Source organism: Hippocampus zosterae, unplaced genomic scaffold (genome assembly GCF_025434085.1).
Source record: "Hippocampus zosterae strain Florida unplaced genomic scaffold, ASM2543408v3 HiC_scaffold_22, whole genome shotgun sequence".
Taxonomy (NCBI): domain Eukaryota; kingdom Metazoa; phylum Chordata; class Actinopteri; order Syngnathiformes; family Syngnathidae; genus Hippocampus; species Hippocampus zosterae.
Window position 1 is genome coordinate 4178937 of NW_026262818.1, and position 11891 is coordinate 4190827.

The 11891-nt window shown below is 42.6% G+C and overlaps 1 protein-coding gene across 1 annotated transcript; it reads right to left on the reverse strand.

Moving 5' to 3' along the window:
* Window positions 1-1280: 1280 nt before the first annotated feature.
* On the reverse strand, window positions 1281-11891 carry LOC127594604 (nucleoside diphosphate kinase A-like). Its single transcript, XM_052056489.1, has 5 exons — window positions 11720-11891; window positions 5729-5861; window positions 1811-1912; window positions 1630-1742; window positions 1281-1549 (listed from the first exon to the last, which is right to left on the reverse strand). Exons 2-5 carry the CDS (start codon window positions 5855-5857, stop codon window positions 1435-1437), a joined length of 459 nt encoding a protein of 152 aa, XP_051912449.1. The 5' UTR covers window positions 5858-5861; window positions 11720-11891; the 3' UTR covers window positions 1281-1434.

The window sequence follows — 11891 nt, forward strand, 5'->3', positions numbered from 1 at the left end:
CTTGGTGACATGTCCAACCAGTGCTGCTTCACCCCCCGCCCTCCCCCCAAAATCAAGGGGGCATTGTTGAACCATTTTTTAAACATTGGAGAATCATCCATCCATTTGCTGAACCGCTGATGTTCATGTGGGAGCTAACTAGCTGTCTTTGGGCAATCGGCAGGGTCCACCCTGAACAAAAAACTTGAACTTATTTGAACTAATAAGACAAGATGAACATCATAGCACTATCCCATCACATTTTCCTCCAATTTAAAAACCTCAGCTAAACCACCAGTGCCTCCAGCAGAAAAATCTCGAGTGAAGCAAAAGCCTACAAGTCAAGCGAGAGCCGCCTTCTACACTACCAACACAAACCTCTTTGCCTCACTGAATGAGGGAATTTTGAGTAAATACGTGTACTGTTGTTACCTTTGTCTCAATTACGTAAAGCATAAATACCGTTTTTCATGTTTTAAACATGCTGGTACCAGTGATATTTCTTGCTTGCAATAATATCAGATCAGATATCTGATATTATTGATAATACACGCTCGAACTCTGATATTATTGATATTATTGATATCAATAATATCAGAGTTCGAGCGTGATTTTCTCCCCCTCTCCCTCCCTTGTGGTTTCTTTCTGACTTTCGGGTTGAGTGAACGCTGGCGCGTTTTGGCTGCCGCTGCTCAACCCGTATTGTTTTGTTTTTTTGTTATTGTAACGTGTCCTTGGGTGTCTTGAAAGGCGCTTATAAATAAAATGTATTATTATTATTATGACTAACTGGTCTGTTGTCAAATGCCTGTAGCAGGGATGGCAATGGCTAGTGATGAAAAAAGCGGAAAGGGGGCGGCCAATCACAACAAGACATCATACACGTCCAATTGCAGGGCTGTTTACAATCGGAAGATGGAAAGACTGATCGGGAGAGCTCGTAAAAACTCGACGATAAGGTACATGACGCTCCAAAAAATTTCTCAACGGATTTAGACGATTCACAAAGATGATAAATTTAAGAAATAAAACTGCGGATTTACGCATATCCGCGGAAAATTGCCATCTCCGCTGTAGTCTCAGACCTTGACCAGGAGAGGGTGCTAATATACCGTGGAGCAGTCGTGAAACCCCGGCTCATATTTAAGTGCATGCAAACATTACATTGAGTGTGCACCTCAAAATGTTCGACTGGTGCCCCTCAAATATCCTGGTTAAAAGAAGGACTGTGCTCTATAGTTAAAAAAAACAACTGTCTGGAGCCCCGTTTTATCTACGAAACCCAGCAATAAATGACACCATTTAGTCTGCACCATTTATTTTGCAGAATAAATTGGACCATGTCATCAGCGCATCAAATGGAATGTTACCAAGTCAAATGCACCCTGAAAGTACAGTCTGAAACAACTATTTCTACTGAAGGTAGAATGGATAAGGGGTATTTGAGAACAGTGCTCAGTAGATCCAGCTGGAGGCACAGCTTGTGTAGGAAGTCAGCTCTTCTTGCTTGAACCACAGGGCAATTTCCTTTGTAGCACTCTCAACCGAGTCACTTCCATGGATGATGTTTCTGTTAACCACAAACAAATTATGTAAATAAGACCACGAGATCAAGAGACTATACCCACGATGCGGGTAAATAATACTTACTTGCTAACATCAATGCAGAAGTCTCCTCTAATTGTTCCAGGTTTGGAGTCTGCTGGGTTGGTTTCACCAAGCATCACCCTGCCGGTCTTAACAACCCCTTTACCTTCCCATACCTAATGTTCAAAAATAAACAATTTTGACCATCAAAGTAAAGATTTTGTGACTCTATTACGTGTCTCACCATGGCAACCACCGGACCACTGCTCATGAAATTGACGAGGTGCGGGAAGAATGGACGTTCTTTCAGGTCACTGTAGTGCTCCATCAGCAGGTCCTCCGAAGCCTGAAAGCATGAATGGGTAAAGCCAGTGCGGTGAGGAAGTATTCTGACCATTTAAATTTTCTCTTGAACCACACCACACCATTGATTCTCAAACTGTGGGATGGGTCCTGGTACATGGGGTCCCTCTGGTGGTACACTGAAGAATCACTGGCTAAGTACAGTTAAGTTGTAAATAAGTTTGAGGTTAAATGCATTTGCATTTAATCTTTAAAAAGTCCATCCATCCAATCCATTATCTGAACCGCTTATCCTCTAGGGTTTGCCAGCATGCTGGAGCTCATCCCAGCTGTCTGTGGGTAGTAGGCAGAACTGTTTGCCAGCCAATCGCAGGGCACACATACACAAACAACTACTCACAAGAACAATCACACGTAAGGACAATTTAGAGTGATTAATTAACATACTAGTCTTTTTTTTATGTGGGAGGAAACGGCAGTATCTGAAGAAAACCCAAGCGGACACGGGGGCTCGATTTGAACTGGCACTGTGAGGCAGACGTGCTAACCAGTCGCCAACCGTGATGCCTTTTCATAACAACCGTTTGTTTAAAAAAAAAAAAAAAATTACACACGCACACACTGCGACTTAAAAGATATAGTACAGTCTTTTGATGAAAGTCCTTGCACGGCTGTTATTTGTTCTGTTGTATGATGTTTTTGCTATTTTATGTTCAATGTTCTACAAAGTGCTTTGTGACCGCTGCAGCTGTTGTGGAAGTGCCATCTATATGAACTCGCATACACACTAAGGGTGTGGAAAATAATCGATATTAATCGATACATCGATGCGCACGTGCGTGATCCGAGTGCATCGGCTCATTCACTGGGTAAGACGCGATTGACGGGTGAAATCGCGATTCATCACGATGCATTGATGGGTATCGGTAAAATCCGATTGAAGCGCCGTTTTATTCATGTTAAACGTCACATATCTGCCCTTTCCTAGGCGCAATGAATGCACCATCATTGCTTTGCGTTTTGTGTTGAATACGGACGGTAGCCGTGCGTCACATACAGTCCAGTACACAACTAGCGAAACATTATGGAAGTTAGCGCACGCAGCAGCAAGGAAACTACTATATTTAATGCAGCCGCAACATTCAAATCTTACGGCTTCGAAAAGAAAGACGGAAAGCTTGATAAAACCTCAGTAATTTGCAAGGAATGTCGCACTAAGAAGCCATACAACGGCAGCACCACAAATATGCAGACCCACTTAAACCGATGGCACCAGATCACCGACAAGTTTCCCTCCCGCTTCCCCGCGCAGTTCCTCGTCGGACACCGGAGAAACTGATGGTAAACCAGGTCAGGATCAGAAAAAAATTGCCTCTTATTTTGGGAGTCCCTTTGCAACTCACTGTGACCGCGCAATGGCTATAACTAAGGCCACTGCTTATTTCATATGCAAAGACCTCCAGCCTTAGCGTGGTGGACAACGAGGATTTCAGACAGCTCGTGCACGTTTTGGAACCCAGGTATAAAATACCAGACAGGTCTGTGTTCACTTACAAACATGTTCCCGATGCGTACAACAAAGTGAGAAGTGAGATTACTGTGTCGCTGAACAGTGCGCAAAGAGTTGCACTTACAGTGGATGGGTGGACATCTTGCGCTATAGATTCATATACATATATATATATATTATTATTATATTTCATATAAGACACTCAGTGAGAATAGTCTGTGTTTACACTATAGCAACAGCTGTGAGTCTCAGGTGCCAAATTGTTTACATTTTCTTTGCACAAAACCCAATTATGAAAGGGCTTAAATAAGTTGTTTTACAAGTTCTACTCTTTATAAGGAATAAAGTGGCATCCTTTTTGTAATACCATACTGAATTCCATCTTTTTAAAAGCTTTTTTTCTTTGCTTATTTGCATCATGTTTAATTGCACAATATCGCAACAAATTGCATTGTATCGTATCGGATCGCATTGATTTGAACTTAATGTGTATCGAATCGTATCGCATCGTGACGACGGTGAAACGTATCGCATCGTATCGCCAGAAAATTCCATGTATCGTTTAAGTATCGCATCGCTGGCAGTGGATCGTGATGTGTATCGAATCGTCCTCAGTGCTGAGATTCACATCCCTAATACACACACAGGGATATTTGGCTTTTGGGTGAAATTTTGGACAAGCCTACAATGCATTCAAACCTTTACAGGTGAATTAAATGTGACCTTCGCCGAGCTTTTGAATGCACATTTGATCCTTGAATCGACCAATAAATGTCCTGGTTCAATTCGAGCTGGTGTTTAAACAGTCGCCCTTATTCTGTTCTCATTTTGACATCATGAGACCAAGATGACACAGAACAACGAACGGATCAACATTTCCTTGCCATTATGATGCTTCAAACTGGACGTTCTCAGATGGAAGTGGTCACTGAGCTTAGAGTGCCACAAAGTGTGTCATCATCAGAATGCAGTGATTTGGAGTGACAGAGATGTTTTTTAATGCTATAGTTATCTGAATAACCTAATATGCCATGTGAACATACCAGGCACGTTCTACGTTCGTTGTTTAAGCATCATGTAACATTATCATATCGTACACTTATTCAGCCTGGTGTTCTCTATTTTAAATTGCCCTTCATGATGACATGTTTGTTTTGGTGTTGGATTTTTATCAAATAAATTTCCCCCCAAAATGATATTTATACTCCAGTACGACTTGTATTTGTTTTTTCTCCTTTTTGCATTTTATGTCTGGTGCGGTTGATATTCCAGGGCAATTTATAATCTGGAAAATATAGTGTGTGTGTATAAGAAAATTATCAGGATGGACTGCAATTTTTCATCTTGCAGATCATTAACATGAAGAATCCTTATACCAGGGGTGGTCAACCAGTCAGGCACTAAGAGCCAATTTTTTTAATGTGTTACTGCAAAGAGCACACACGCAGGTGCCCACCCATGCACTCGCGCACACATTCACGCACGCAGGTGCCCACCCATGCACTCGCGCACACATTCACGCACGCCACATGAGCAACAGTCGGAACGGGCCGAAAATGAACGAAAGCTCAAAGCGCAAACAAACAAATGTTTTTTTCCCCCACCGATTTCCTCCTCCCATCCCTTGCGGTCGACTTGGGACCAGTTCGCTGGCTCCTGGTCGGTTGCGATCGACGTATTAAGCACCCCTGCTTTAAAATCAGAGGTAATTCACTGACTAGTTTAGTGTCGTTGTTTGCTCATGAGCAGTGATGCAGTCATCTGATTGGTTGCCCGCTATGGCAATCAAGTAACGGGATTGGCGATAGGCTGACGTAGTACGTTCTATGTATTAAGCACCGTTGTTTTAATGGCAGCGCCATCGCCGAAGCGTTTGACAATTGTGTGAAAACCCGGGAGCCGCACTAACCAGCCAAAGAGCCACATGTTGCTCGCGACCCGCGGGTTGGCCACCCTGCCTTATACAGTAGAAAAAGACTGACTTCAGTCTCATCTACTGCCCGAAATTCCACATTAATGGCACAAGTGTCAACACCGGGCAACAAGAACATTAACATTCATATCACAAACAAAAAGTTGTGCCGTTTACTTGGTCTAGACTGACTAACATTGATAAACACTTAAACCCACTGATACAAAAAGGGAGGGCTTTGACTCAGATTATCTCAGATCCGAGGATCAAAAATAGACTCAGTTGCTAATCGGCTCACTCAGTCACTCAGCACCAACAACATACTTGGCTAAAAATCTCGTTGACTGTTGTAGAATCAGTTCAAAGTATTAGAAGTCCATCATGAGAATATGAAACGTGTGAAGAGAACATGCATGACAGGTCAAGCATCGACTTACTTGAAGCATTTTCATCCCCACAAGTTTGAAACCCTTCCTCTCAAATCTTGTAATGACCTCCCCAATGATGCCTCTCTGCACGCCGTCAGGCTTGATGGCAATAAAGGTGCGCTCCTTCTGCTCTGCCATGACTCTGGGGGGAGGCGGAGGAAGAAGAAAAATTACCAAAAAATTCAAGTATGTGAATATTATATACTTTGAAATACCAGCCCTAAACATCTTTAGCTGCTCTTTGAGCTCTAAGCTTCACAATGCAGATCTTAATGGTCAATTCAGATTTTTTTTTCTTCGTGAACTCCGATTTTGTGTTCACTTTACATATTAAATGTGACCTCAGTCAGTCTACAGTATGAACGAAAATATGTCCACAAAGTGACCTTCATGTGCATAAAAAAAGACTACCAAGTAATTATAATTCAGCCATTCAAAAAATAATATCAAAATAGATACAGGTCGCACATAGCCAAAAATATCAGATGCGAGTTTCCCAGCTCTAATTCACCCGGAACCATTGTTCCTGAGAAACAACCATATCTTTTGGGTTGAAGTAACAGCAGGGGCTCGGCAGTGCACCTAATATGCTCGCAAATGCGCCCATTTTTCCCCCAAAGTGAGCTGGTTAAAATTTCATACGGTCGCACGCCACGAGTGTGTGTATTCATGCTCCTGTCGGTACATACGCCGAAGGCACTCCAGTTCTGTGTCCGCCTGCCAGACGGTTAAAACCTTCCTTTAAATCCATCCATTTTTTGAAACCACCTAATCCTCACCAAGGTTACGGGCCATCTTCGGGCTCGTAACCATCTTCGGCCTGAACTGGTGGCCAGCACACACACGGAGACAAAAAAATAAATAAAATAAAAAAAAATCACACTCAGAATCATACCTACGGGCAATGTAAGAGTGATCAGTTGTCTTACTATGTACAGTATGTTTTTGGAAAGTGGGAGGAAACAGGAGTACCCCGCAGAAAACCTGGGGCAGGGTTCGATGCCGGAGCCGGCATTGAACCCTGCACCTCTGCACTGTGAGGTGATTTGGCTGTTTTACACAACAATAAAGACAATATTGTATTAATCACCTGCAAAACAGAATACTTACAATATCCGACTCACGCAGTGCATCATGGGTAAGGGAATTTTCTCGGCTACAAAATATGGCCTTAAAACTAGTGGTGGTAAATGTAGAAAGCGAGGATTTGGACTGCGTCAACCACTCTGAAGTGCAGAAACTGACCGACCTTTGCTGGGACACGACAGTGAAGATTAAGCTTTTAACCCCTGCAACACTTTGAGGATAAGAGGTTCACAGATGACATGCGGTGAGTGCAGGGGATGTGCGTGCAACAGGATGGCACAGGGTAGGACTTTTGTGGTCATTTGCTTTGCCCATAGTAGGTGGGGATTTTAATGCTGACGACAGATACCGTTATCTAATAATTAATAACGCACCAATCATAGTTCCATGTGATATGTTGCATTCCATTGTTGCTGATAAACTTTGTGCTTCTTGTACATCGCTAGTTTGGTAATGCATTTACTACCAACACTGCCCTCAAATCTCAAATAGGCTAAATAAATGTGTTGTTCTGCTCACATGACGCGAGTGACGTGATCTGCAGGAGCGTTAACGCTCCGCAAACTAATCACCAACGTGACATGCCACATTAATATCGAGATGTGAAAAAGTTTCTTGATTAAAACAGGCAAAATAAAATGGGGGGTTTTCCCTGGGGTGATCGCATGTCCTGTCGCTCATTAGTTTCACTGTCCGGTAGCTTGCTTACTGTACTCACCCTCTTGCGCGATCCCGATCAGTTTCAAGAAAAAATAAATGTCCATCTTTGTCAATTTTAATGCATCTTTCAACCGTCAAGAAAATTTTCTATCAGGAAATTGTGAAGAATCAACAAGTTTACAATGTTTTTTTCTCTAAACAATGTAGAGCCTCTAAATTCCATCAGAGCACCTTAACATGGCACTTGATACTGTAATTTGATGCTGAAAGCCTTTTAAACAACGTCTTCAAGCTTAGACGAACAGCTCCACATAAACCGATGTACTGTAAATATTCCCATCTCCGGAATTCTATGTAAAGGAATTTCCTTCAACCAGAACAAAAACCTATGCATTAACATTTTGACTACGATATTACATTTTACCGGAACTTACTTAAGCGGAAGTTCCACGATCCGTAACCCGGATAGAGACGGAAGGCGGGAGCTTAAACACATACAGCGCCCACCCGATGCAACGGAAGACACATGTTCCCGTTTTCTATCATCGGCTCCGAAATGACGACGTGCAAGTGACTTTTTATTGCGTACATTTTACTGCAATTGTAAAAGATTTTAACCTTATTCACTTACGTCCTGTAGATCAGGGGTCTCCAACCGCCGGTCCGCGGACCAGTACCGGTCCGCAGGGCCGGGATTCTCCGTTACATCCGTCTGTGTCACGCTTGACTCACATCAAACCACGCTTCTCCGTCATGTGACCAATTACGCTAAAAACAAAACATTGGAGGTCGCCAAATGTGTTTAAAAACTGCTAGAGATCGCAAATGACAGCGGCCTTAAAAGTATGTTCGAGACAACTGGATTAAAGTTCTTCAGTATTCAAGTTAGGGTAAATCCTCTGAGATCGCCACAATAGCACTGTTGCCATTTCGGACATCCTACCCGTGTGAGGTGGGGGGTTTCTGCAGCAACGGCGACTAAAACAAAATTACGAAGTAGACTGGACATAAACCACACACTTGAGGTGTCATTTTCTCCTATTACCCCGAGATGGGACCATTGAGTTGCAGAAAATCAAGCTCGGGGCTGTGGTGAGTCATCATTTTCATGCACTTTAAATTTGCGTTGTATCGTATTTTGAAGGCATTAAACATTACCATAGCGATCAGTGTTGCGGCCACATTAGACGCTCCTGGTGTTTAATATTATCTCTCAAAAACACCACAGTGTTCATGCAGGTCTTACCATATTATTTAGTAGTATTTATCCGCCACATCTTAAATGCCAGTCCCTGAAAATACTGTTTGACATAAACCAGTCCGTGGGGCAAAAAAGGTTGGGGACCCCTGCTGTAGATCATGGCATTGAAACGAAGAACAACCCAACAAGACAAAACACCCAAAATAGACTCATTTCTTTCCCCATGACAGAAAAAAATCTCAACATTATAATACTGTATGTACTGTACTGTGTTGTGATTTTGTTTGATACACTACACTTGTCCTGTATACTGTACTGCAGTTTTTGTAGTATTTTTTGGTAAACAGATTTCGGAAAGTATATTTTTGCATGTGTTGTTACACATGCATTTTGTCAACATACTTGCAGGTTCATAAAGGACATGTACTATGCTCATTTCCCAAATAAGGAAATTCTGTTATAAGGACGGACTGGACAGCGCAAACATGAGTCCGTACAAGAGAATGTTTACTCTACTGTCATTCAAAACTGCCCGTTTAGTTGGCTCTTTTTTTCCCTCCAACTTGATTCTCGCACATGCGCAGACATCTGGCCAACTAAATTAAGTCATTCACTCCCAAAGACATCTTTTCAGACTTCACACGTTCAATCCCATGTACTTAGATTTTCTTTTTTCCAAGACTGAAAGTATTTTTTTTTAAACGGATCCGAAAATGACTGGTGCTGGATGAGTTAATGGCATCTGACACGCGTATAAAGAAATGCACAGCAAATTTTATAATATACTAGCTGGTTCGCCGCCCTCCGGGCGGCTCATCCGCTAGGTCCTGCGGACAATTTCATTGCAATGCTTGTGGGTAGACAACATTTTTTCGCTAAGATGCCCGCGCGATCGTAGTGAGGCACTGCCTGAGCGGCGCAGTGGGGGCGCGCAGCGGCGCGGTGAGGTAGGTACGTTTTGAAAAGGGACAGACCGCGTGCGGGACGACGCGCAATATATATATATATATATATATATATATAGATATATATACATACAGTATACATATCTACACAGTAATCCCTCACTTATCGCGGGGGTTACGTTCCAAAAAGAACCAATGATAAGTGAAATCCATGAAGCAGTGAACTTTAACTTCATTGTATATATAGTTAAGTATTGTAAAGACCAAAACCTGTTTTCAGGTCCAATTACAAAAAAACTAAACGTTTAACAAATAACTATAATAGCTATTGGAAATACTGTACTGTTGACATGCGGCGTTGCCGACGCGTTCCGATTTCAAGGGTTAAAGCATTAAAAAAACTGCACAAAAAAAAATCTGAAACAGCGAAGCCGCAGAAAGTGAACCGCGTTAGAGCGAGGGATCACTGTATACACACACACACAATGGTTCTAAACATTGTTCAAGGTACCGAACCCAACCAGTTCATATGCAGATCCACCGAACCCTTAGTGAAAAATAAAAATATGATTCAATAAGTGTCTCAGGTACAAGATGAGAGTTGCTCAACTTGGCATGACAAATCATGGAGATAGGACGCCGAGTCCCATTGCGGTCCATGATGCATGTGAATTGTACATATTCGTCCGACCACTTTCTTTTTTTACTCGACATAGCATGTGTTAAAACATAAAAAAATAAAATATTAATAATCACACCACATACGATCACGACAGTCACGCGCTGACTACCGAGCAACTAAATTTCCCGTAGCACTGATTGGACAAGCAATGCAATGTGATCATCCAGCCAGTGATGGCCAATTGGGAGGGTCATAACGAATTGAGAAGTTGAGTCGACTGCGCCTTAACCTCCATGGCAGAGGCACAGTGGAACCCTTGAGACCGATTCACAGAACCCCTCGGGTTCGATCAAACCCAGGTTCTGAACCATTTATACATCTTTTAATATATATTCACTGCAAAGATGGCCACAATATTTGTGTTTAGAACTTCCATCCATCCATTTTCTAATCGGCTTATCCTCACGGTCGCTGGCGGGATGGAGGCTATCCCAGCTGTCTTCGGAGTACACCCGGACTGGTTGCCAGCCAATCGCGGGGCACACGTTGACAAAAAAAAAACTATTGGCGCTCTCAGTTACACTTGGGGACGATTTACAGCGTTCACTCAACCTACTGTGCATACTTTTGTAATGTAATGTATGGATGCTACAGCTTTGTGTTTGCTTTCAAAACTTAGCTTGTAGCAGACGTGTGCACATTTTCAGCATGACATCTCTGATCCACTGGAGAAAGGACACTTTGATCCTCTCCTCTTTCATCTAGAACTGCTTCAGACAACAAAGTGTATGCAGAAAATTGGTGAAGATTGAACGACTGTCTGTGTCCTATGTGTTGTCTTATGTTTTTTTTTGGTTATTTTGACTTCAAAATGGCGCCGCGAGAGTGGCTGCCTTTCCAGCAGCTCCTATATTTTGTTGTTCTACTTCTTACTTTCATAACTTTGCTGCTGTGAATTGGGAATTTCTCCATTGTGAGACTAATAAAGGTTTTCTTATCTTATCTTATGTGGGAGGAAACCCAAGTACATGGAGAAAACCCACGCAAGAACAGTGAGAAAATGCAAACTGCACATAGCAAGGGCGCAGCGGGATTCGAACCCACCATCTCCGCACTTTGAGGCGGACATGCGAACCAGTCGTTCACCGTGCCACGCGTCGAAACCTTCATGAAGCTAAATCACTTCAATTGAAACGGACGAGAGTCGCGGAAATTGTCATTTCATTTCATGCACGAGCATAAATTGTATTGGGATGTGGACCTGGAGGATTTTTCCTAACGTCCCATTTATGACAGCAGTTTGTTTTTTTTCACCCTCGGGATCTTTGTGAATAACAGGAGCGGTTCGTCGATGGTAAGTAACCTCACGGCCTAGTTCTTACAACGCCTCGATTCTGAGTTTGCATACGGAAGGTTTCATATACTTTAGAAGTTAATTGGCGAACATTTAATAATGAAAACAATGAATATGGATCATCTGCTATGTTTATAACAGAATATCTAGATAAGAAACGACGTCGCGTTACCTTAATGAGAATCCTGGACGACTCCGTGTAAAACCTGGTCCGACAGAGCTAAAAGACCGCCCCGTCTCGCTCAGCCGCTCTTTATCAGCAAGGGCGGAGACTCGTGATGACTCATTTCCGGTATCTGGGTCACGCTATTGCTAATCGAAGTTTAAGCACGGGTTTATGTGCA

Bases quoted from the DNA above. Each gene is read 5' to 3' on its own strand.
- LOC127594604 (XM_052056489.1), bottom strand. From the start codon at position 5,857: ATGGCAGAGCAGAAGGAGCGCACCTTTATTGCCATCAAGCCTGACGGC. The intron at 1,913-5,728 runs GTAAGTCGATGC...TCATGCTTTCAG, and splicing joins TGGGGATGAAAATGCTTCAA to GCTTCGGAGGACCTGCTGAT. The intron at 1,550-1,629 runs GTAAGTATTATT...TGTGGTTAACAG, and splicing joins TTCTGCATTGATGTTAGCAA to AAACATCATCCATGGAAGTG.